Below are 21,011 nucleotides of genomic sequence, written 5' to 3' on the forward strand. Positions count from 1 at the left end.
TTGGCTACCTCCACAACTGAGCTAGTGTCACACATGCAACAGCAAACCTCAACGACCTATTTGCGATTGACTGCAAATTAGTGACGCATTTGCCACAGCTGGCTTGCTCACTAAAACGACTGGCTACTCGGTTCATTTTCAGATAATGCTTGGACACTTCCCTCCTCCACTTCCGACGACATCCGCTTCCAAAGAATATTGAGTCTGTAGTCGTTTCAGTTGGGCATGCTGCACTTGGACGATTTGTCCTCTCGCGAGTCGCGAGATTGGGCTCGGTGTGTAGTTACGATTATAGTAGGGTCTCAGCCAACACGAATAGTGTTTCCTATGTTCCCAAGTCTGTCCGGTCGTGCATGTTGATGGATTTTCAGTTTTTATACATGGAACATGGACCTCCAACATACTCCTAACCTGAGATAATCTAATCTGCGAGTGGATTACGACAGCTAACTAACAACGAGCACAAAATGCCGCTCCAACACAGTAGTTCGAAAGAGGACTAGCAAGGTTAAAGACAAGCGCAACAGATCGCAACAGATACCGAGGTAAGAGGTCTCACGTTAAGAGCTGCACAAATTCTTTGAGTCCATTCGCATGCAGCAAATTTTACTGCAATCGCGGATCCGGTGAGGGCGAAGACTGAAGAACAGCGGGCTAGCACAAGACGAGTGCAGGTTCTCCGGCGCCAGAACATCAAACAGCACAGCCACGCTTGGCGGATTGGCCCTGAAGTTTAACTGAGCGAGGATGACCTGGAAAACTGGCAGACTGGCAACGCGAAATCTGTACCGGATCAAGCCATGCACCGCTACCAGCAGCTCTGCTCTATGCGGCGTTTGTTGTACCGCTACTGGCGCTTCTGCCGCTGGCGACCCCACAAACTTTTCTGGCCACTTCCAGCACTAAAGAAGAGAGATTTTTGAAATGAGAGTTCACTTAGAGCGGCGCTCCCTCGACGACTGCAGCTACCGCCACGTTTTGCCCTAGCTGAGTCTAGTGGCGTCTCACGGATGAGCTCACTGCCCCTGAAAGTATCGAGTGCCGCCCGGCCATGGCTGGGTGTGTTCGACGGGCGAATTATCAAGGTTGCGTTACCGTCCTGTTGACGAAGGCGGCCGTCGGTCAATACGAGAGTCTACAAACGTGTTGTCAGTGCTAGACTTGTGGCGGCATGGCAGTGTAGTAGTGGGCCCCGGCCAGCTGCGCGCAAATTTGATTCTGCTGAGGTGAGAACTAGGAAAAATTACGGCGAAACCGAAAACGAAGACGAGGTTGATCTCGAGCCCAGCAGAGAGTAAAGTTTGGTCGCCGTAACGGCGAGAAAGAGGGGAGCAGAAGAAAACAGGGGAAGTCATTTCCGATCAAGCTCAGGGTCTGAGCGGGCTGCCCGGCTTGGCCTGTCTCAGACGTCCAGTTTCGCAAAACGTGTCGCAGTTTGTCCTCAGTATCAGCGCCGCGACAGGGAGCGACTGATTGTGTTCCAGACCAGCAGCTACCAGTACTATACGCAGTGCCTCGGCAGCAGCTGCGCAGTGATACAACTACGACAACGCGCGTAAGAGAGGAATGCGCGATCGACCAGTGACTTTTTACATACCCTTCGGCGACGTGGCCGAGCGCAGGGACTGGTCCGTTTGTGTGACGGCTGCCGAGGCCCAGGCGCAGTACGAGATGCCGTGGCGGCGGCCAGCAAAACGTTAAACAGGACAAGGCGATGAACCAGCCGGCAAGGTAGGGTATGATAGACAAGGACGCTGAACTCAGTCGAGGGCTTGCTGAGGTTGAGCTGCGATACGTCACAGAACGAGACGAGAGTAGCGTAGACTGGCGACGAGTGCGCGCGCACGCGAACGAAGGCGGGAATGCAAGCGCGCCCAAACAGAGAAGAGCCAGACAGAACGCAGAGACTTATCGTCCGGCGCAGGGTCAGGGCAGCCGGCGAGCAGCCGGCGAGCTGTGCTGGCGAGTTGCGGCGGCTACAGTGGGGCAGAGAAGATGTCCACGAGCGGTGACGAAGAAATTTTCGCATTGCATGTGCCGGCGGGGGCGGCCTTGATCTGGTTGGCGTTGCTGCGGGATTTCAGCGATTCGCGAAGATGGCGATGATCCAAACTGCGCCGCCCCCTGAAAGGCCCATCACGCGCCGCGGCGCGCACGCCCCAAGACCGCCATCGTCAATTTCGCACCCTCGCGCTTCCTCAGCCAGCAACTTCTCCTCGCCGTGGCGGGCGGCCAGCCGCCGGGCACAACGCCGGCTGCTCTGCTGGCCTGCGCTTCGCCGACCGCGCCCATACCCTGCCCCTCTCTCCCCGCGCGCAGCGTTTCGCTCTGCTCGGGGCGACGCCGTCACTGCTATGCGACGCGTTTGCCCATCATGCTACTCGCTTGCGAGTTTCCCTCTGCCATGCTCAAATACCTCACTGCCCGCTCTCTTCTGCTCCCCTATACCCGTCTGCTGCTTGCACGTGCTGGCCGTCAACTCTCGCGCTCACACACTCTCTTCTGCCCCCGGCATGGCATCTCTGCGTCACCGTCTGTCTGTGACCATTACCGACATCGAGAACGGCCGCAACCCCACCATACAAATCGCGCGGAAAACGTGCGGTGCGCAGGCACTCACCACCGCGGTTCTCGCGTTCCAGAGTCTTGGCGCGATCTACGGCGACATCAGTACAAGTCCGCTCTACGTCTACGCCTCCATCTTTCCCAGCTCCGTTCCGACTGAGGAAGAAATTCTCGCTGCCACATCATGTATTTTCTGGGGGTTCACGCTTGTCGTGATGATCAAATACTGCTTGTTTGTGCTCATTCTCGGCCCGAACAACGGCGAAGGCGGGCAAGTGGCGCTGTACGCCAAACTCGCGCGCACACTGCACCTCGGCCCGCGCGGAGTCATACTCCCCGGCGAGTCCGAACCTGATGCCACACTCATGCTCAGCAAGAGCATGACCCATGATTCGCAGCTCAGTCGCGCGCGCACGCAGCTCTCCGGCTTTCTTTACGAGAAATTCCTACCTCGTTTGCTCATGTTTCTGTGCTTCTTTGGCTGCAGTCTCGTGATCTCAGATGGCCTTCTCACACCCACCACCTCCGTTCTCTCTGCTGTCGACGGCGTCGCGGTCGCAGCTCCGAGTCTCTCTGGTGCGCCAGTGGTCGGCATCTCGTGCGGCATCCTCGTCGTTCTATTTCTCTCCCAGCGCCTGGGCTCGGCGCGCATCTCGAGCGTCTTCGCGCCAATCGTGCTCATCTATCTCCTTGCCATTGCCGTCATCGGCATCATCAATATTACAAAATACCCTGGAATCTCCAAAGCCGTCAGCCCAAAGCTTGCTATTGATTTCCTACGGATGCACCACGGCGTCGATGTTCTCGGCGGCATCATGCTGTCCATGACTGGTGTCGAGGCCATGTTTGCGTATGTTTTCTATGATGGAGAGATGCTAGTGTCTCTACTAACACGCACAGTGATGTCGGCCACTTTGGTCGCGCGGCTGTACAGATCACGCTCTCATGCATCGTATACCCGTGCTTGATGCTCGCCTACTTCGGCCAGGCCGCATACATCGTGCTCCACCCGGAGCAAGTCGGCAATGCGTTCTACTACTCCATCCCCGGCGGAGTCAACAGCCCGCTATACTGGGTCATGTTTGTGCTGGCCACGCTCGCTACAATTATCGCCTCCCAGGCGCTCATCATCGGCGTGTTCAGCATTCTGCGCCAGATGATCCACATTGACTGCTTTCCATCGTTCAAGGTCATGCACACTTCCACGACTGTGTTCGGGCAGGTGTACATTCCCGCCGTGAACTACATGCTCATGATCGGCGTCATCCTCGCGACCGTCGGCTTCCAGACCAGCAGCGCCGTCACCGCCGCTTACGGCTTTGGTATCTCGATGGACTTCATCGTCACTACTATCTTGATTACTTTGTGCATGATATTTGTGTACAATTGGAAATGGTACAAGTGGCTCCCGTTCTTCACCATCTTCGGTGCGCTCGACGCCTGCTTCATCGTCGCGGGATTGTTGAAGATCCCGCACGGGGCGTGGTTTCCGCTTGTGATGACGGTTCTGTTTACTTCCTTCATCTCCTTTTGGAGATGGGCCCGCAGTCTCAAAGTCGACGAGGAGTACCGTCGCCGCGGTCGCATAACCGACGTCTTTGCGGGCGTGAAGACGAAGCGTCCGCCATTTAGCCAACAATTCACACTTGGACAGCGCACTGTTATCAGCAAGGATGCTGAGGCCATCGAGGATACCATCGCTGCTATCACGGACGACAATGACATAACGGCGGTTAAGATGGCCGACCTCAGTATGCGCCCTTCCAGTGTGATGCCTCCCTGTTTCTCATCCGTCGAGGGCCCTCTCGAGGGACCTCGACATCGAGAAGACGAGCGACCCCCCGCGACAGTATCGACACAGGCATACGGCCTCGATCCCGCAGTGTCAACAGGTTTGCGCCTCAAGTTCGGCGACGGCAGCGTCATGCCCCGCATGTCCAACACCGTCGGTATCGTCTACACAAACCTCATGCACACGCTCAACTACCCGCGCTCGATTCCCGACATTCTCGTGCGCCTGTTCCACCTCTTCCCCGCAGCTCCCAGCCACGTCATCTTTCTCGGTATGCAGGTTGTCGACGTGCCATATGTCGCCAACAACAACATCACTGTCGCGGCCGGCGCCCAGGGTCACGGCGGCCCGTTCAACAAAGTCGCGGTCCACGAAATCGCAGACCTTCCCGGATTCTACCGCTGCGTCGTCCGCTTCGGCTTCATGGAGCCCCTACACATCGAAGACGCCTTGCTTGACGCAATTCTTCAGGAAATCATGACGGACAACATTACTGCCTCTGCCGCGTCCGCGTCAGTATACCACATTGTCCTCGACGAACGCGTACGTGCAAAGCGCACACACCCGCCACGCTCCATGCGCGGTATCTGGGAAGCAATCCGCGGTGTCGCAATCGAGTACGTGTTCAGCCCGCTTGATTCCCTGTTTGACGGGTTCAATGTTATTGGACGGTACGAGGCACACCGCGGTGATCGCGGCGAGTCCGAGCCTGGCAGGACGCAAGAGGTGTTGTACGTGGGCAACAATGTCTGGCTATAATACGCTTGTTGAGCTGCTGTAACCATAAGATTTAGATTGATACATAAGTATGTTACACAGCGATTCTTTGTCTAAACCACACAAGAGCAAAACTCCATCGTTAAGGTCCCAATTAGATAGATCTCTCTATTCCTCGCCATCCTCCTCCAACATATCCGTGACATCAATATCCTCGTCCTCCTTCCTGTTCACAAAAGGCTTTATGATCGACTCGAAATACGGCGCCCGAGGGCCAACATGGCCATTCTGCCGTACGACTTGTCCAAAATAGTTCTCGTACACGTTTCCATCTTTTCGGCCGATCGCAGAGTTAATAAAGTAGTCGCTCAAGTTGAACGCGTCCGTGATGGGAATCGCTTGCGTACGCACGCGCCCACAGTAAGTGTTTGTAAGCTCGCGCACCTCGTCGATTTGCGTCGACGTGAAGAAGCCGGCTTGCAAGAACAAGCCAGAGTCATTGTCGATAGACCACAGCGCGTACAAGCACGCAAGCTCCTTAAGTACTGGCGCGATGGCCATTGACTCTGGATCGGCCTCCGCGTCTGCTACGCGGCCAAAATATCGGCGCACCATGTATGCTTTCGTGTGAACGCGAGCGGCGAGGAAGCGTTGTTGCGATGTCGCCTCGAATGCCTCGTCGATGTTCGCGCCAGCCGCCTTGCGTGCAACGAACGCCTCGCCGGCCTTGCACACCACATTGGCTGCTACCACGTCCCACGCATGCATGAGTACTTCAGGCGTATCGATCACGCGGGACCCAGCAGACGCTGTGCTCAGATCCTTGATGTGGTTCAGGTACGCCGTAGATTCAGGAGCGACTTCGCCTTTTTGGACCACGACTAGATACCGCTGCACGAGGGCGCGTCCGGCGGAGAGAACGAGGATGCTGTTGTCGCCTTCCCAAGTGCACTGAACAACCCAATCGGAGTACGCCTGGCCGAAGCCGTTGTATGCAGAGTAGCCATGACCACCGCAGGCTTGGCGACACTGATCGATCACATCCGCAGTAGCCCAGGTCGAGAAAGCTTTAAGACCGGCGGAAGTCGCAAAGAGTTCTTTCAGTTCCTCGATCAACTCCTTCGAAGGTTTGCTGCCTTCCACGTCAAGCTTTGCCATCAATGCCCTGTGCGCGCGTAGTAACTCGTCCGAGCTGAATTGAATCGCAAACGTCTGTGCAAGCAATGGCAACAACCGACGCTGGTGTAGCGCGTAATCCAGCAACTTTGTCTCAACTTCCCCCTTGCGCGCGGAGAACTGGCGACGCACGGCGGCATACCGTAGAGCAATAGTCACAAATCGCTTGGACACGAGCGCAGAATCAGCAGCCATCGACACGCGCCCGCCGATGAGAGCGCCGTACGCGAGCTGCTCGAGCGGCGGCTGCGTGACCGTACCTTGCCTGTCCACCTTGCAATGGCGCATGAGCATGAACTGCCGCGGAATGCGCACGTACGAAAATTGCACCCAGCCGTTGTCAATGCCGTCGCGGCCCATTTTCTTGCCAATGTCGCCAATGCTCACGCCGGGGTAGAGCTCGTAGGTCTCCGGGTCGCGCAGCGGTACGACAAATGACTTGACGCCGTAGTCCTGACCGCGCACAATCAGCCGCGCAAAGCATACCGTGTGTGTGGCGGTGTGTGCAGCGCCGCCAATCCACCACTTTGTAGCCGCGAGGTGAGGCGTGTGAATAACGAATTCGTCTGTGCGCTCGTCGAACGTCGCCGTCGTCTCAAGTCCAGCGACATTACTACCATGACCGAGCTCAGTCATGCAGAAGCATCCGATAATGCCTTTGAGCTGTGCCGCACCCTCCCCGATCCAGTATGCAAACTGCTTTGGCGTTGCCGAGCCGCGCAAGGAACCGAAGAATAGGCCATAATGCACACCGGTACGAGTGACAAGTCCCATATCGACGATTCCAAGCATAGCAATCCGCATGAAGGTCATCTCCTCCGGCTCGGAAATCACGTAGTGAATAAGTCGCGTGATCTTCTTCATGGTGCGCTCGCGCAGCTGGTCCTTGGTCAAATCATAGTAGTCAACGAGCTGAAACAGCGGGTCCCGCTCGATCTCGAGCATGATCCGCTCGCGCGTGATTGTGTTCTGTTTGCCGCCATCGAGGAAGTATGTGAGCTTGCGAATAGGAAACGAAGCGGCGTTGCGTTCGTCGGCCATAGCTTTAACAGGGTCGCCGAGGCCCAGGATGGAGATGTCGGGTCGAGCGGTGGTCGCGGAGACCGGCGTCTTGGAGGAGGACATGGCCAAGCGTGGTTCAAATCAGAAAGGGGTGGTAAGTACGCCAATAGCAGAGAACAGCAGTGCCGGTGGTGTGTGAGGTTTTATACAGAGCGCGGGGAGGGGTCGGGGCCGTTCAGCTCGAAGCGCGGCAACCGCGGAGCAGCCGAGGCGGGGCATGTGACTGACGAGGGTCTCGTGCACGCGGGGTGTGGCGCAGCAACGCGGGGCTGCGCGGCGCTGCGCTCCCCCGTACTCTCTTGCAAAGCCTCGGCTTCAAGGGGCGATGCTCCGCAAACTCAATCAGAACAGATACTAACGACTACTTAGAACAATTCAGTTAAACAAACAACTCGCACAGCTATCGTCAGTACTACGCCGGCTACCGCTGCGCTACCGACTGCTCCTGCGTCTCGCCAAAGCCCTGCCGCTCGTAGAACGTTTCCCAGAGCTCAATTGCCTCCTTTTGCGACTCGACCGCACTCTCGAGGTACGTCTCCACGCTCGAGCGGAAGTCCTCAATCTTCTCCTTCTGGAACCGGTCAAACTCAGTCTTGATCCGCTTGCAGATCTCGTCGTATGCAACACGCAGCATATACACCTTGCGCTCGTGCTCTGTCGCCTCCTCTTGCATCGCGCTCACCCGCTCTGGCGGTGTCTTGCCCTGCCGTATTGCTCGCGCGAGGTACTGCTGCTTCTTACCCAGCTCCTGCTCTGCGACTTGCCATGCCACGTACGCCTTCTGCCGCTGCAGCAGCACCGTCTTGATTGACTCCACCAGCCGCGTGTACTCGTCAATCGTATCGCCGAGCGTCAGCATGTCCTGCAGACTCTGCCGCTCTTGCAGGTCCCGAATCCGCTGTTCAACATCCGCGAGTCCCACCAGGGCACTCGATAGCGACCGCGACAGCTCAATCTCACCCAGTACTGCTAGCGCGGCACCAAACTCCGCCGTCGTGTCGGCCAGGTCTTTCCGCTGGATAATTACAGTATCCAGCGCCCGTGACAGCACCCGCAGTTGCAACTCCAGCGCCTCGACGTAATGCTTCTTGTCTACAAACGACTCGTCCGTCTCGACAAACTTGCCGTTAAACGACAGTCCAAAAATGCCACCAGACTTCTCGGCCGGCTGCGCCGCCGCGAGCTTCTCCTTCATCTTGATATCGCTGTTGAGCGTATCGCTCTCCAAAAAGATCTTGAAATCAGGGTCCACCTGCAGCACCGGGTGCGCTGCAACCTTGTTTAGCATCTTTTCCATTGCCGCTCGCCGACCCTCGACAAAACTCTCGTCGAACCGGCCCAACGACTGCTTCTCCGGCGGCGCAGGGATGATTATGCCTTGATTGTTGTTACTCAGCTGGTGATACAACCAACGGAAGTCGCTGTACCGCCGAGTGACTGTGAAATCCGAATACTTGAACGCCTTCGACGACGTCTGCGTGCGCACGTTGTACACGGTGTGCGCGGAAGTCAATTCGCCAACCTTTATCGGGTCAGCGACCGAAATCACAAACGTGGGGTTTGCCGCCTGTTCCACCGGGATATGGCGTGGTACACCAGACGAGGACGACCCTTCCGGCACGCTCGACGCATACTCGTCCGTGGCAACCACAGGCACATACCGCAACGACGGGTCCGCTTCCACCGCGGCCGTGGCAGCAGCAGATATCGCGGCACTCCGCAAGCCCCGCTCGCCTCTAAACTCACTGGGAATCCCAATTTCAGCTTCGTTCAAAGCCGCAGTCGTCGCATCCTGCGTCGCAGGCGCCGTAGCTTCGTCGACAGCCCCGAGCGGGTTCGTGTCGGGGTCGATATCCTCAAATACGACCGAGCTCGCCATAATACTCGTCGGTCGCGCAGCAGCCGCCGCGAACCCAGCCTTCGCGGTCTCGTCGTCGATTAAGCCCGCAGGGATGGCGGGTGCAGAAGAGCCTTTGCGCGACCGCGCCATACGCAATGCGCGCGCTCGCAGCGCGGCAGCAGGAACCGCAACGTATGCAGGGTCTTCCTTCGGAGGCAGTGGTGGTGGTTGCACGTCCTGTGCTTTGTCTGTGGCAGCAGCTTTGGCGCCGTCTATGGTGATTGGCGTGCTCTCGTCAGCGGCCGGATGCTCAACGGTGTGATCGCTGGTATCGTTCAGATCTGTGTGGTCCGCGTGCGCTTCTGGAGTCGCCGGATCCTCCGCTGTAGTTCATCATTTCAGTCAGCCTTCACGCACTTCTTCCAAAGCTACGTCCATGTGAAATCCGCGCAGTATGCCATCTCCAAACAGACGCACTTACCAGGCATTGGCGGCGACGCGGCCGGTGACACAATCTTGCGCGGCGTAGCCACGTCGTCCCATTGTGACGATCCGAGGTCGTCATCCATCTCCTTCACGCAATATTTGTCAGGCCGTGGAGTCGCTGTGCAGGCCGCCGGGCTCGCGGGGAATAATAGTTTGAAAGATCGCGGAGACCGAGAGTGGGATTTTGCAGATATCCACTCTTGCTGTTTGCTGTGTCGCTGCTCGCTTCCTGCTAGCGCTGTACCCAAACCCAACTTACTAGCGCAGCCCCTTGACTTTACAACTCTTCACCCACCAATACTCGGCCGCCCCACGAGCAGTGTTCTTACAAATCTGCTGCCTTTTGACTACTAGAAATACAACAACGCACTCATACCATGACTGAGGAAAGTACTCCGCCTGTTTGTACGCCCAAAACGAATACACTCCAACAATATCAACAAAAAACACACGCCTACATATCGCACCGATACAGCCCTAAATTATACAATGCTTTCAATCTTGTACAGAAGCTTCTTGTACGGCTTGAGTCCCGTTCGGATGAATGTGTCCTCTGTAAACTGCTTGTAGAATAGTTTGTACGTCTTCATGCACACTCGCACTCGCAGACCGTTCTTCGTGTACACATTCTGCGGCGCAGCACCAACTGCAGCTGACGGCGAGGCTTCGTCCTCGTCATCCGCTTCTGGCTCCTCCGCGGGCATATTCCGTCGCAGGAAGGGAATCCGAACTCGGTCGGTCGGAACACCCTCCGTCGACGCAGACATGACGTATGATGTCAAATAGTACTTCCATCGCTCCTCCACATTCGCGGCGTCGTTAAGGGTCAAATCATCTCGCGACAGTAGCTGAATCGATAGCTGCGTAGCTTGCTCGTTCTGTACACTCACTGTTAGCTAACTGCTGGCGCCGCCACAAATTTGTTCAAGACAACATACCCATTCTAGTCGGAAAGTATTCTCATCGGTACCGAGGATCTGCTCCACTTGAAGCCGGTAAATGATCTGATCTCGCGATGTCGTCTTCGCCAGATGACGATCCCGGTCGTACAATAATACAATCTCCGAGCACTTTGCGTCGGAAATAATCGTATGCGCGTACTTGGCGATAGCCTGCACAACCTTATCGACAGTATACATCTTGAATGCTCGATTGCGATACGCCTGTCTCAGCGACTCTTCAAACCACTGGTGCTCCAGCTCGCCATCGATAAGCTTCTCACACATGTCAAGTAGTTGGCCATAGCAATTCTCTGGCTGAAACTCCAGACCCATTTCCTGGATCTTCGCCGAAATAATTCCGAGTTCCTTAGCGAACTCAACGGGCTTCCTGCTGCTAATATCGCCAGAAACTTCGCCTTCTAGCTTCTTGACTTCCTCGAGGCGCGCATACAGGATTTCAAATAACCGGAAAAAACAGTATATCGTGGTATTCGCAAAGAGATTGAACTTTACCCGAGGGCCATCGTGATGCGGCGCGGACGTGCCGTTGTCATCGTCCTTGTTGTGTGACACGTTGGTAATCCAAATCTCACCGGCCTTCTCAACCGCTTCCGGAAGCTGAATCTCTTCGTTATCATGTCCGTCCACACGGCTTGAGCCATCCTCAGACACTTCTGGTGTCGCTTCGCGGCTCTCACTGTCTTTATCGCGTTTTGGCCGGCCCTGTTTGACCTTCTTGAGAACATCTCGCAACAGATCACCGCCGTCACGAGTAGGAAGCCTTGATTTCTTACTGCCATTAGTCGACGACGTCGATGGACTCTCTTCATCTGTTTCAGACACGTTAACTGACTCGCTTGGAGTATCCGGCACAGGCTCTGGAAGGACAATGCCGAAAAACAGCGGGATAAAAGACTTGATAAAACCGTCCATTTTCTCCCGGTCATTGGCAGAGAAGGTGTTCGAGTGCTCCAGATGACAATTCAAAAGCCGCAACATATCCATAACGATCTCCGAACTCTCCAAAGAAAATTGCAGTTGAGCCCTTGGTCCAGGAGTCAACGGGTTCAGACGCTTGTTAAACTGTTCCTTCTTCACAGTGTCGATTTCGTTGACAAGGAACTTCGTAGTCAGTGTCTTCTTGTCCGCTTGCTTGAACGTGAGTCCTTGGTGGTCGAGCGACTTGTAGAAAACTCTCGCCTCTGTCTCTCTCCAAACTTTGTTCCATTCTCGCTGTGCGCGCTTCCATTCCTCGTCTTTCTGCTTCAAGCGCTTGAGAACGATCGGAACTGCAACAGCAGGGTTGTCGTGCAGCGAATCAATAACCTCCTGGCCGCGCTCCTTATCGTACACCTTCTTGATGATTCGTTGATATATCGACTTCGAAGAATGACCCAATCCAGGATGCAACTTAAAGTTCACCTTCTCTTCCGGCGTCATATTTGCAATGCGGTTAGCGATCGGCTCAAGAATCTGGATCGTACGCAAGTTGCCCTCAACGTTGTGATCGTACTCGTGTCGCTCTTCCTCAATGCGATGCAGAACTTCTTCGTACTGGTTCTTGCGATGCGCAACGAAGCCAGAGTCCTCCGATGCCCATGTAGGATGGCTGACCCATTCATCGTTGAGAACTTCCCAACACATCTCGTCCCGTCCGGAACATGGCTGATGAGTCTCCGACTTTGGCAGTAGTCTGTAACTGGGGCCATATGATTTGCACAGAGACAGCTCGAGTTGGTGCTTCTTGTACGGAATGTTCTCAATGGCAAGCGTGCCGCCGTCGTAGTCCACGCATCGCTTGAACCAGTCGAGCAAGTCCTTGTTGCCACCAATGAACACCTCTGCCTTCTCGACGAGCACATTCTTGTCGATGATATCTTGCGAAAAAAGGTTGAGCAGCTTGAGGAACTCATTGTAGGTCTGCTTGTTGCCGATATACTTCTTGACACGGTCGAAGAACGCGAGCTCGTCCGCTGTCGGGCGCACAGGCGCAGGAGGTGGGAGCGGCTCGGGCATCATTGGGGTAAGGGTTGGGCTCGAGAGATGTGTGTCGGGCTTCGGGTTGAGCTTGACTTTCTTGCTCGCGCCGCGCGCCCCCAGTGACTGGGCTGGCATCTCCACGCCGCCCATTCCGTGCGCAGGGCCACCTGCTGCGGATGCACTAGCGCCGACCAGAGACGGTGTGGCCACGCTTGAGTCTGCTACTGCGGCAGCGTTTCGCTTCTTCTTCTCCTTCGGCGCGTTCGGCGGGGCGAAGTTGCCAACCGGCGGCAGCCGCGTTGCCGGAACTGCGTACGCGCCGCCCTCGGGTGAGGAGACCGAACGCTGCTGTGCGGCTTCAGGTAGGAACTGCTTAAAGTCGTCCAACAAATCTGGCGCGTCCGTGAACAGCGTTTTCACCTGATCGTACACATCTCCGATCGGCCTCTGCTCGCGCTGATATGTCTGCAGTATTTCGAGGAAGCTTTTGTAGATGTCGGGCTGCGTCGCAAATCGGTTCTGTGCGTGACTGGTCAGCTTTCCACTTCACACCGCAATCTGGATCGTTTTGTATTTACCTTAATCTTATTGACGTATGTGATCGCGTGGTTAAACTCGACTGGGCCGCCCACTCTCTTCTGTTCCGGTTGGGCGCTCGACTGCCTGGATCCATTTGCCACAGCGTGCAGCTGAGACATCGTATTTGCTTGCGCGAGAGTGTCGGCCGGGTATGCGTATGAATCCTGGGGCCATGGTCTCGCTTGATCGTAAATAGGCATCTGGCCATCTGGCCTAGTAGTTGTGCCCATCGGAGTAGTAACACGAATAGGATTCGGATCACTAGGGTCGAGCGAGCACTCAATCCGGTAGCCCGGCGGCAGAAACGTGTTAAAGCCCTGGATCAAGTTCGGATGACCGCTGAATAACGTCGAAACTCGATCAATAACGCCAGGCGTGTCAATGCTACAAGGACATCACGTTAGAATCTTATCGTCCAAGCTTATCTAAAGCATGCTTATCCGCTCACCTTTGGCTCTTAAAGTCCTTCATAATATCCAGAAAACGGTTGTAAACGTCCGGCTGGTTCTGAAACTGCACCTTGACTTGGTCCAGATACGACAGAGCGTCCTTCACGTTGAGTGGCCGATAAGAGGCCTGCGACACAGGGGCCGCCGCCTGGCCCTGTGAAAGCGCGTTGGCCGCAGCAGCGATACCCTGAGCCAGCGGCATAGTGGAAGGTGTGCCTAATGGTGCTGGTGTAGGAATATTGGATTGCGGGGTCTGCGAGATTTGGTGCTGCGGGGCAGACTGCTGCTGCTGTTGTTGCGGCGTTGCCGTTGTCGACGGCAGCGGCGCGCTCTGCTGCTGTGGCTGCTGCGAACCAGCATTTGCGGACGGAGGAGGAGATCCTGTAATCATTTGCTGCTGCTGCACGACTGGTGCAGAGAGAGATGGCAGTTGAGACTGGGCTGGCATCGAAGGTGATTGGCTTGGATGGCTAATCGGCTGTCCGGCTGAAGTTGGCATTGGCGGTAGATTAAAATTACCGTGCTGCGACGAGGGGTTGCTCAGGCCTGGGATTGCTGGAAGCGAGGAATAATATCCTTGGTTTCCTAAAGTCGCAGAGCTGTGTTAGAGGTCGGAACACGAAAATTACATCAATCACAAGTTAATCAGGTCGACTTACTGTTGGCCGCCGGAGCCATCGAGGGTGGAGGAGGCAGTACCGGATGACCGGACTGCTGAGATCTAAAATGCGAAGATCAGAACATTAGCAAAATTTCGCCACAGAGATCGTCGTGCCGCAGAGAAAAGTGCGTACCCGAAGCCCTGGCGTACATGGGGCGGAGGAAGTCCCTGGGGAGGGCCATGCGCGTTATCCTGCGCGGAAGGGTGCCATGACTCTTGGCCAGCCATCTCTACTGCGAACTGGAAGACAGAGCAGCAACGACGGCAGCAGTAAGCGACCTAGACCAGCAGGACAGTGTCGCGAAAAGGCCGATAGAGACGAGTGCGGAGCAGAGGCGCGGAGAGTGGGAAAGCGCGACGAAGGAAAGAAATCAGAGATCAACCGTCGAGGGCAACGCAGACCCAAACCCGAGTGCACAAACGTATCACTTTTATGCACGTTGTTGCGGCAACGCGGGGCAAAGGTGTAAACAAATCTGAGCCGCACGAGTCTGGTTTGGCTCCTCGTCACCGTTTGCTTGTCTTTCTCGACTGTGCTCTGCTTGCTCTATCTCCGTTGCGCGACGCGATATTCGGGTCAACATCTGATGAATGGCGCTTGCTCATCCTGCCGCGGTTGGAGCTCCGCTGGTATTGGCGGAGTATTATCACGCCAATCAGCCTGATTCCAACTGTCTCGCCTACCCTCAACCTACTGTTGCTGATCTACCCCCGATACCTCCACCAAATGACACCAAACAGAAGCAGTCCAAAAGATCGAAAGAAAAATCATCAGTATTATGCAAGACTCCGCCGTCTTTGATCAGGAGTAATGTGAATGGCGCAGCTTTCAGACGCGGTATCTGCTTGGGAGAGGTAAGCCGGTCCATCAAACTGAGGAGTCAGAATACTAATATTGCCGACTAGGGAGGGTTTGCTCGTTGTTTTGAGGTTGAAGATGATAATGGGCATGTATACGCTGCCAAGACGATTGCGAAATCATCTTTACACACCCCAAAGACCTTTGGCAAGGTAGATATATTCTCTCGATTCGTCTCTCACTTAGCGCAGTACCAACTAATTATCAACAGCTGCTGGGCGAAATCAAGGTACACCAGAGCATGCAGCATCCCAATATTGTCAAGTTTATCGAATGCTTTGAGGACGATACCAACGTCTACATACTCTTAGAGATGTGCTCTAATAAGACATTAATGGATATGCACCGACGCCGCAAGCGATTTACGGAGACTGAAACCAGGTTTTTCTTGATTCAGATTCTTGGGGCCGTGAAGTACATGCATAGCCGAAAAGTCATTCACCGCGACTTGAAGCTGGGTAATATCTTTCTCGATCAAGATATGAACATCAAAATTGGCGACTTTGGACTAGCGGCTTTGTTGATATCCCAGACCGATCGCAAGAAGACAATCTGTGGAACACCGAACTACATTGCTCCTGAAATTTTGTTCAATAAGGAAGACGGTCATAGTTTCGAAGTCGATCTTTGGTCCGTCGGCATCATCCTGTAAGTAATAGTTTTGGTATCGAATTGACGCCCTTTACTAACTCGGGCCAGATACGCTATGCTGATCGGCAAGCCACCATTTCAGTCAAAAGATGTGAATTTAATCTATAAGTAAGTAGCCATTCCCTCGGTTTGTGTGCAAAGTCATAGCTAAACCCCGTTCGACAGACGGATCCGTGCAAATGACTACGAGTTTCCCAAAGATGTTCAGATTTCAGACGAAGCTAGAGATCTTATCAAGTCATTACTGAACAATGATCCGAGCAAGTTCACCTAAGTTCTATGCGATACTCTTCCCTTCAGTTCACTAACATAATACTACAGGCGCACGGCCATCTCTAGACCAGATCGTGCAGCATCCTTTTTTCGATGGCGATGTACCTGCTAGCTTGCCTGCATCTTGCCTAAATGGTGTACCACAATGGAAGAAGATGACTACCGAAGTTTCCCGAGCAAACTACGCGAAAGTTGCAGCGGCCGCCGGCATTGGACCAGGATCTGGCAACGGGGGTCTTGTGTCGAAGGACGCAGGTAATCCTGTTGCCGCTTTGGAGGTTCCAAATCTACTGAATTCGACCACATCCAGCTGCAGAGGCTCTCAGAGAAACAAGTCTTCAAATAAGATACTACCGGAATGTCTCTCACCAAAGGTATCCACGACAAATATGCGGCACGTAGTATCGCATACTGCACACGAGTACGCAGGTGCACAAGCTCATCATACAAATGCTGCACAATGGCCACCAAGATCTCGACCATTGACAGATCTGCCGATTAACAATGCGAGCAATTTACCCAATAGGGGAATTTTAGGAAGAGCGCGACGGGAGGGGGACAAAGAACCCCCGAAACTGATTCCGACGAGAGGACAGCCGAGTACAACGACTGCTATGAAACTTGCAAGCGCCGACCAACCACGACAAAAATATGCGACGCGATTAAAGTCTTCTAGCGACGCTGAAGCGGATACCAGAAATTTTGTACCCGAAATCGCACCTGGACTACGGGAGGTTGTGTCGAATATCCAACGTGCCTTAGCGGGGAACAAACTCGGAGAACCGTCCACGAAACCAATTCGGTATATTACTCAGTGGGTTGACTATTCAAACAAATACGGCATGGGCTACCACCTTTCGGATGGGTGTGCAGGCGTATATTTCAACGATGCTACAACAGTGATTCTTGATCCCAGCGTTACGAATTTCGATTACATTACGGACTCGAACTCGCCGGACTTTGACCGTATGCACTATGTAAAATCTGACGTACCTCAAAGTCTGCAGAAGAAGATTTATCTTGCAGGTCATTTCAGAAGTTACATGTTGGAGCATTTATGCGCTGCATCGAAGACATTCGAGGACAGCAGACATTTCGGGCAACGTCAAGCACTCCCATTCATGACGAATTATATGCGAAACAAGCAAGCCATAATATTCAGGCTCAGCACTGGCGAGTTTCAGTTCAACTTTATGGATCATTATAAAATGGTTGTTGCGGATAACGGACGACGACTTCTACTTATGGACGCCGCGAAGAATCAGGTTGAAATGTCTACAACCTTATTTGTCCAGAAAGCTAGGAAGCTTGGTTTATCAAGTCATTCAGGAGAAGATCGTGATCAAATCCTGACGCGTCTCGAGTTTATAACCATGGCACTGTCAGCCTGGTTGACGCGGCTTGCAGCAGAGTCTGTATAAACGGCCCGGTCTTGCTTGCGTTATGTTTCACATTCCTGGTAGGCACTGAGGAGGAGCTGCTATTTGTACATTTTGATGCCGCATTCTATATTTGTTTTATCAGACGTGCATTTGATGTGTGTTATGGCATATTGTTTGGAGCATCAGGGCGCGATTCTCGCTTGCTTTCTGTTCTGCGTATTTATTACAACTAGAAGACAGTTGCGCGAGCATGCTATATATATAGATATCGCTCTCGCAGGCATAAGACAGTAACACCTAGCATTGTTAATATCATTACTAAAATGTTGTACGGCGTAATATCACTCAATAACAACTAGTTTTATTGCAAATTATTATGACGAGTTAGCAAACACCAAACCTACTTGGACTCTACGGCCACTTTCTCTGCAGTCTCAAACGCAGGCAGCACCTCCCCGTACTTTTCCCACAGTCCTTTCCGGTACCCGACGTCAACTTTCGCGATCATGGTAGACTCGTCCCACCTGTCGGCCAAAAAGTCGTCAAAAGTCTCGTATTCACCGGTCGAAGAATCCACCATCCGCTGTGTAGACCATAGTGCCTTGTACGCGGAACCTAGTGCGCAAGCGTTGCTCAGCTCGAGCTTGAAGACACCTTCGGTAGGGCCGAAAATTTGACCGGTGACTTCGCAGATCGCAGGGTTGCGTGAGCCGCCACCGACAACGTAGACGCGGCGCGGTTGGCCCGTCGAGGAAAGCATGGGGCCAGCACGGAGACGCATGCTGAGGTTTTGGCTCTCGAGAATGGTGCGCGCATCAGCAGTTGGAATGTCCCACTCCTCGGCAGAAGCGTTGTGCAAGCTGTCGGCATCATTGATAAAACGCCACACTCCAGGCTTGCAATCGGGAATGATCTCAGGCAACGGAAAGTAGATACCAATCTTGGAAGTATTGCCGCTGTCGACGCCCAGAGGTGGAGATGTCAGAGCCGCTTCGTTGAATGACGACCAAGAATCGCTTGAAGGAGGCGAGATCACATTTATTTCATCGCGTACTTTCTCCCGAGCAAGCGAGCCGTTACAGTAGCAGAGCATGCCCATGTACAATCCCTTAGTCGTTGGGTGCGAAAAGATATGATAGGACGGCGACGTCTTGTAAACAGGTGTCGACACCAACAATGTCGTGGAAGTTCCAAGAGAGACAATCACATCCAAAGGACGGAGAGGTAGCGCCAAGATTGTGGCTGGATTATCGCCAGTAACCGGTGTGATGAAGCAATCTGAGGAAAACCCGAAACGTCTGACGTAGTAATTGCTAATCGGACCCAGGTCTTTTCCGCCGTCGAGTTCTACCTCACCCAGCTTTCGCAGAAGCTCAACCTTCCCAGCCTCCGTGCCTCCAGCGACCAATCTCACAATTTCGTCATTCCACTTGCTGTTTGGAATGTCCCAGAGGTTCATACCACACACATCACTAACGTCAATGGGTGCGATCTTACCCAGAAGGATAGAAGCAAAAAAACTTGAAACCAAGGAAATTCTCCATGTCTTGTCATACTTCTCCGGGTGAAGAGTTCTGAACCGCATGATTTGCGGTCCAGTGAATCTATGATGTGCCTTCGATCCGGTCAATTGAGCGATCTTTTCCGGCCCGCCAAGGGTATCTTCTATGGCATCGCATTCTTTACCGGTGCTGTGGTCTTGCCAGTTGGGACTCATATCGTGCGAAAACTGGCGACCATCCAGCTGCTCTGCAAGTGTCTTCTCGGAATCCAGCGACGCCAACATACTCTCTGCGTCTTCCGACCAAAACACCGAACCATGCTGTTGACCTGCGCCCGATATGCATTTCACCTTCGCAAAATCAAGTCCAGCCATTTGAAGCTTGCCAAGAAGGACGTCGAAAGCCTTGATCCACATCACGACAGGCGCGTATACTTCTTGTCGCTCTGCATTGGTGAAAACGCCCTTCTTGGTAAGATATTCGGGTGTATCGACATCAAACTCGACATTGGCTTCAATGATAGGCTGCAACTTCGAATTGATCGCAATTGCCTTAATCTGCTGTGTCGAAAGATCAAACCCCTGATTCAGGCGTTAGTTGGCGCTGATTGCGCGACCCGCGGCGGCATTAGAACGTACCAAAAACAAATCGTCATTCATTTTGAAATATGATCAAATGCTCTGCTTTAAAAATACACTGGAAGATTTAGGAATGGAGAGTCGCTGTTTCAATTTTTTGCAGCAGGTTCCAGCCACTTTAGCGGATTTCGGTTATAAAATGGCCACGGGAGAACAACGAAGATGAATCCTGCCGAGTATGCAAATGCGCAGATATATACGGTAACGGAAATATCAGCGGTAACTAAGCCAGCTAAGAAAGCGACGACCTATGAAGAATTGGCGAATTAGGTATGCGTTCCGCGGTCGTTCGGGTCTTCAACTTACCGTGGAGACCCAAATAACGCGAATTGAAAGGCTGTCTGCTGTCTGCTGGCCGACAAAATCCTATTGATACTTCAATATAATGCAGTAGGACAAAGATACATAGAGGCCACGTACAATGCTGCCTTCGATGATTCGCTGAGCGAAGTTCATGATGTTGATCTGGAGGTGGACGGTGCAGTGGTGGCTCCTCGCAAAATTGGTGCCATGGTTAGCTGCGCAATAGCCTCGTCGCGCGCACCTGCCATGCTAAAGATGGGGTCATACGCGCCCTGCTTAGGCTATACTAAATGGCTTACCTAACCCATACAAATGGACCCACAATTAGAGTGAACGGACAGCCCCCACGCTGCGGAACGCGCTCCCGCGGGATTGTGCTCAGTCACTGGCTCTGGGCCACATTTCGCTCTGTTCTGAATATTTGCGCTCATTCGTTGGCTCAGCGGCAGAAAGTAGTTTCCAAACTCGCGCGGCCTTCCGCTCTTTGGCCGCTCTGCGCAGCCAAAATGCGCAGGGTAGCGATTTCGCGAAAACCGGTTCTAGCCCCTGAACGCCCACCTCCCAATTCCTAAACGGAAGTTGTTCCGACTTTGTCTCACGTGCTCACGGAGCAGAGCTTCCTTGAACTTGGTGATGAACTCGAAGCTGTTTAGCTGTGCACACTTCCGGTGCTGGAGAAGTCTCGAAGACTCGACCTCACCTGCTGGTGTACACGGATCACATCTAAGCACCTCTAACAAATCGCGACGGCTGAGCCGTACAATGCCAGCTGCGATGGCCTGTTCACGTATTTCTAGGCTGGCTGGGCTAACTACTCATTAAGCGGGCAGCTTAGGGACATGCAATAGTATGTCACAAGATTACCGCGGGCTGGAATTTCTTATTCCAAATTGAGGATAGAGCGGAAACTAGTAGCTTAAATAAAGTCCGCTTTATATATTCGACGAGAAGGCCGTCTTTGCAGGTGTGAGCCGGCTCCGTGGATCGTGGTCCCAGTTCGCAATCGCTAATTGGCCGCAGCAGTAATCCTGGCGAAAATTGCAAGGGATTGTATAAAGCTTGCTGATGGTAGCATGATATTATTTTCTTGCACTGCAACTCGCGGTTTGATTCAGCGGTCGGGGTTGTCTTTCGTGTGCTTCAGCCGGATCAACG

The 21,011-nt window shown here is 53.6% G+C and overlaps 7 protein-coding genes across 7 annotated transcripts; 2 read left to right on the plus strand and 5 right to left on the minus strand.

Moving 5' to 3' along the window:
* Nucleotides 1–2,513: 2,513 nt before the first annotated feature.
* V1518DRAFT_428464 (potassium transporter-domain-containing protein) lies at nt 2,514–5,116 on the plus strand (the record flags this gene model as incomplete). The annotated part of the gene is made up of 2 exons (XM_066906091.1): nt 2,514–3,415; nt 3,466–5,116. 2 exons carry the CDS (start codon nt 2,514–2,516, stop codon nt 5,114–5,116), a joined length of 2,553 nt encoding a protein of 850 aa, XP_066758473.1.
* Nucleotides 5,117–5,124: 8 nt separating this feature from the next.
* V1518DRAFT_419603 (acyl-CoA oxidase-domain-containing protein) lies at nt 5,125–7,487 on the minus strand. The gene has a single exon (XM_066904810.1). It carries the CDS (start codon nt 7,373–7,375, stop codon nt 5,243–5,245), a length of 2,133 nt encoding a protein of 710 aa, XP_066758474.1. The 5' UTR covers nt 7,376–7,487; the 3' UTR covers nt 5,125–5,242.
* Nucleotides 7,488–7,626: 139 nt separating this feature from the next.
* Nucleotides 7,627–9,853, minus strand: V1518DRAFT_385778 (Vps5 C terminal like-domain-containing protein). Its single transcript, XM_066901695.1, has 2 exons — nt 9,634–9,853; nt 7,627–9,535 (listed from the first exon to the last, which is right to left on the minus strand). The coding sequence occupies exons 1-2, from the start codon at nt 9,719–9,721 to the stop codon at nt 7,734–7,736; spliced, it is 1,890 nt and encodes a 629-aa protein (XP_066758475.1). The 5' UTR covers nt 9,722–9,853; the 3' UTR covers nt 7,627–7,733.
* Nucleotides 9,854–9,960: 107 nt separating this feature from the next.
* Nucleotides 9,961–14,631, minus strand: V1518DRAFT_419605 (uncharacterized protein). Its single transcript, XM_066904811.1, has 6 exons — nt 14,382–14,631; nt 14,247–14,308; nt 13,587–14,172; nt 13,138–13,522; nt 10,577–13,078; nt 9,961–10,516 (listed from the first exon to the last, which is right to left on the minus strand). The coding sequence occupies exons 1-6, from the start codon at nt 14,474–14,476 to the stop codon at nt 10,121–10,123; spliced, it is 4,026 nt and encodes a 1,341-aa protein (XP_066758476.1). The 5' UTR covers nt 14,477–14,631; the 3' UTR covers nt 9,961–10,120.
* A 147-nt stretch (nt 14,632–14,778) lies between these two features.
* On the plus strand, nt 14,779–17,808 carry V1518DRAFT_419610 (kinase-like domain-containing protein). Its single transcript, XM_066904812.1, has 6 exons — nt 14,779–15,103; nt 15,155–15,259; nt 15,319–15,755; nt 15,807–15,866; nt 15,924–16,018; nt 16,080–17,808. The coding sequence occupies exons 1-6, from the start codon at nt 14,840–14,842 to the stop codon at nt 17,450–17,452; spliced, it is 2,334 nt and encodes a 777-aa protein (XP_066758477.1). The 5' UTR covers nt 14,779–14,839; the 3' UTR covers nt 17,453–17,808.
* V1518DRAFT_334088 (uncharacterized protein) lies at nt 17,633–19,810 on the minus strand. The gene is made up of 2 exons (XM_066901177.1): nt 19,554–19,810; nt 17,633–19,496 (listed from the first exon to the last, which is right to left on the minus strand). The coding sequence occupies exons 1-2, from the start codon at nt 19,572–19,574 to the stop codon at nt 17,814–17,816; spliced, it is 1,704 nt and encodes a 567-aa protein (XP_066758478.1). The 5' UTR covers nt 19,575–19,810; the 3' UTR covers nt 17,633–17,813.
* On the minus strand, nt 19,487–20,299 carry V1518DRAFT_333983 (microsomal signal peptidase 12kDa subunit). Its single transcript, XM_066901176.1, has 4 exons — nt 20,156–20,299; nt 19,974–20,054; nt 19,860–19,919; nt 19,487–19,801 (listed from the first exon to the last, which is right to left on the minus strand). Exons 2-4 carry the CDS (start codon nt 20,007–20,009, stop codon nt 19,643–19,645), a joined length of 255 nt encoding a protein of 84 aa, XP_066758479.1. The 5' UTR covers nt 20,010–20,054; nt 20,156–20,299; the 3' UTR covers nt 19,487–19,642.
* Nucleotides 20,300–21,011: the final 712 nt, after the last annotated feature.

This window comes from Limtongia smithiae (genome assembly GCF_038497785.1).
Source record: "Limtongia smithiae strain NRRL Y-17922 unplaced genomic scaffold V1518scaffold_9, whole genome shotgun sequence".
Taxonomy (NCBI): Eukaryota; Fungi; Ascomycota; class Lipomycetes; order Lipomycetales; family Lipomycetaceae; genus Limtongia; species Limtongia smithiae.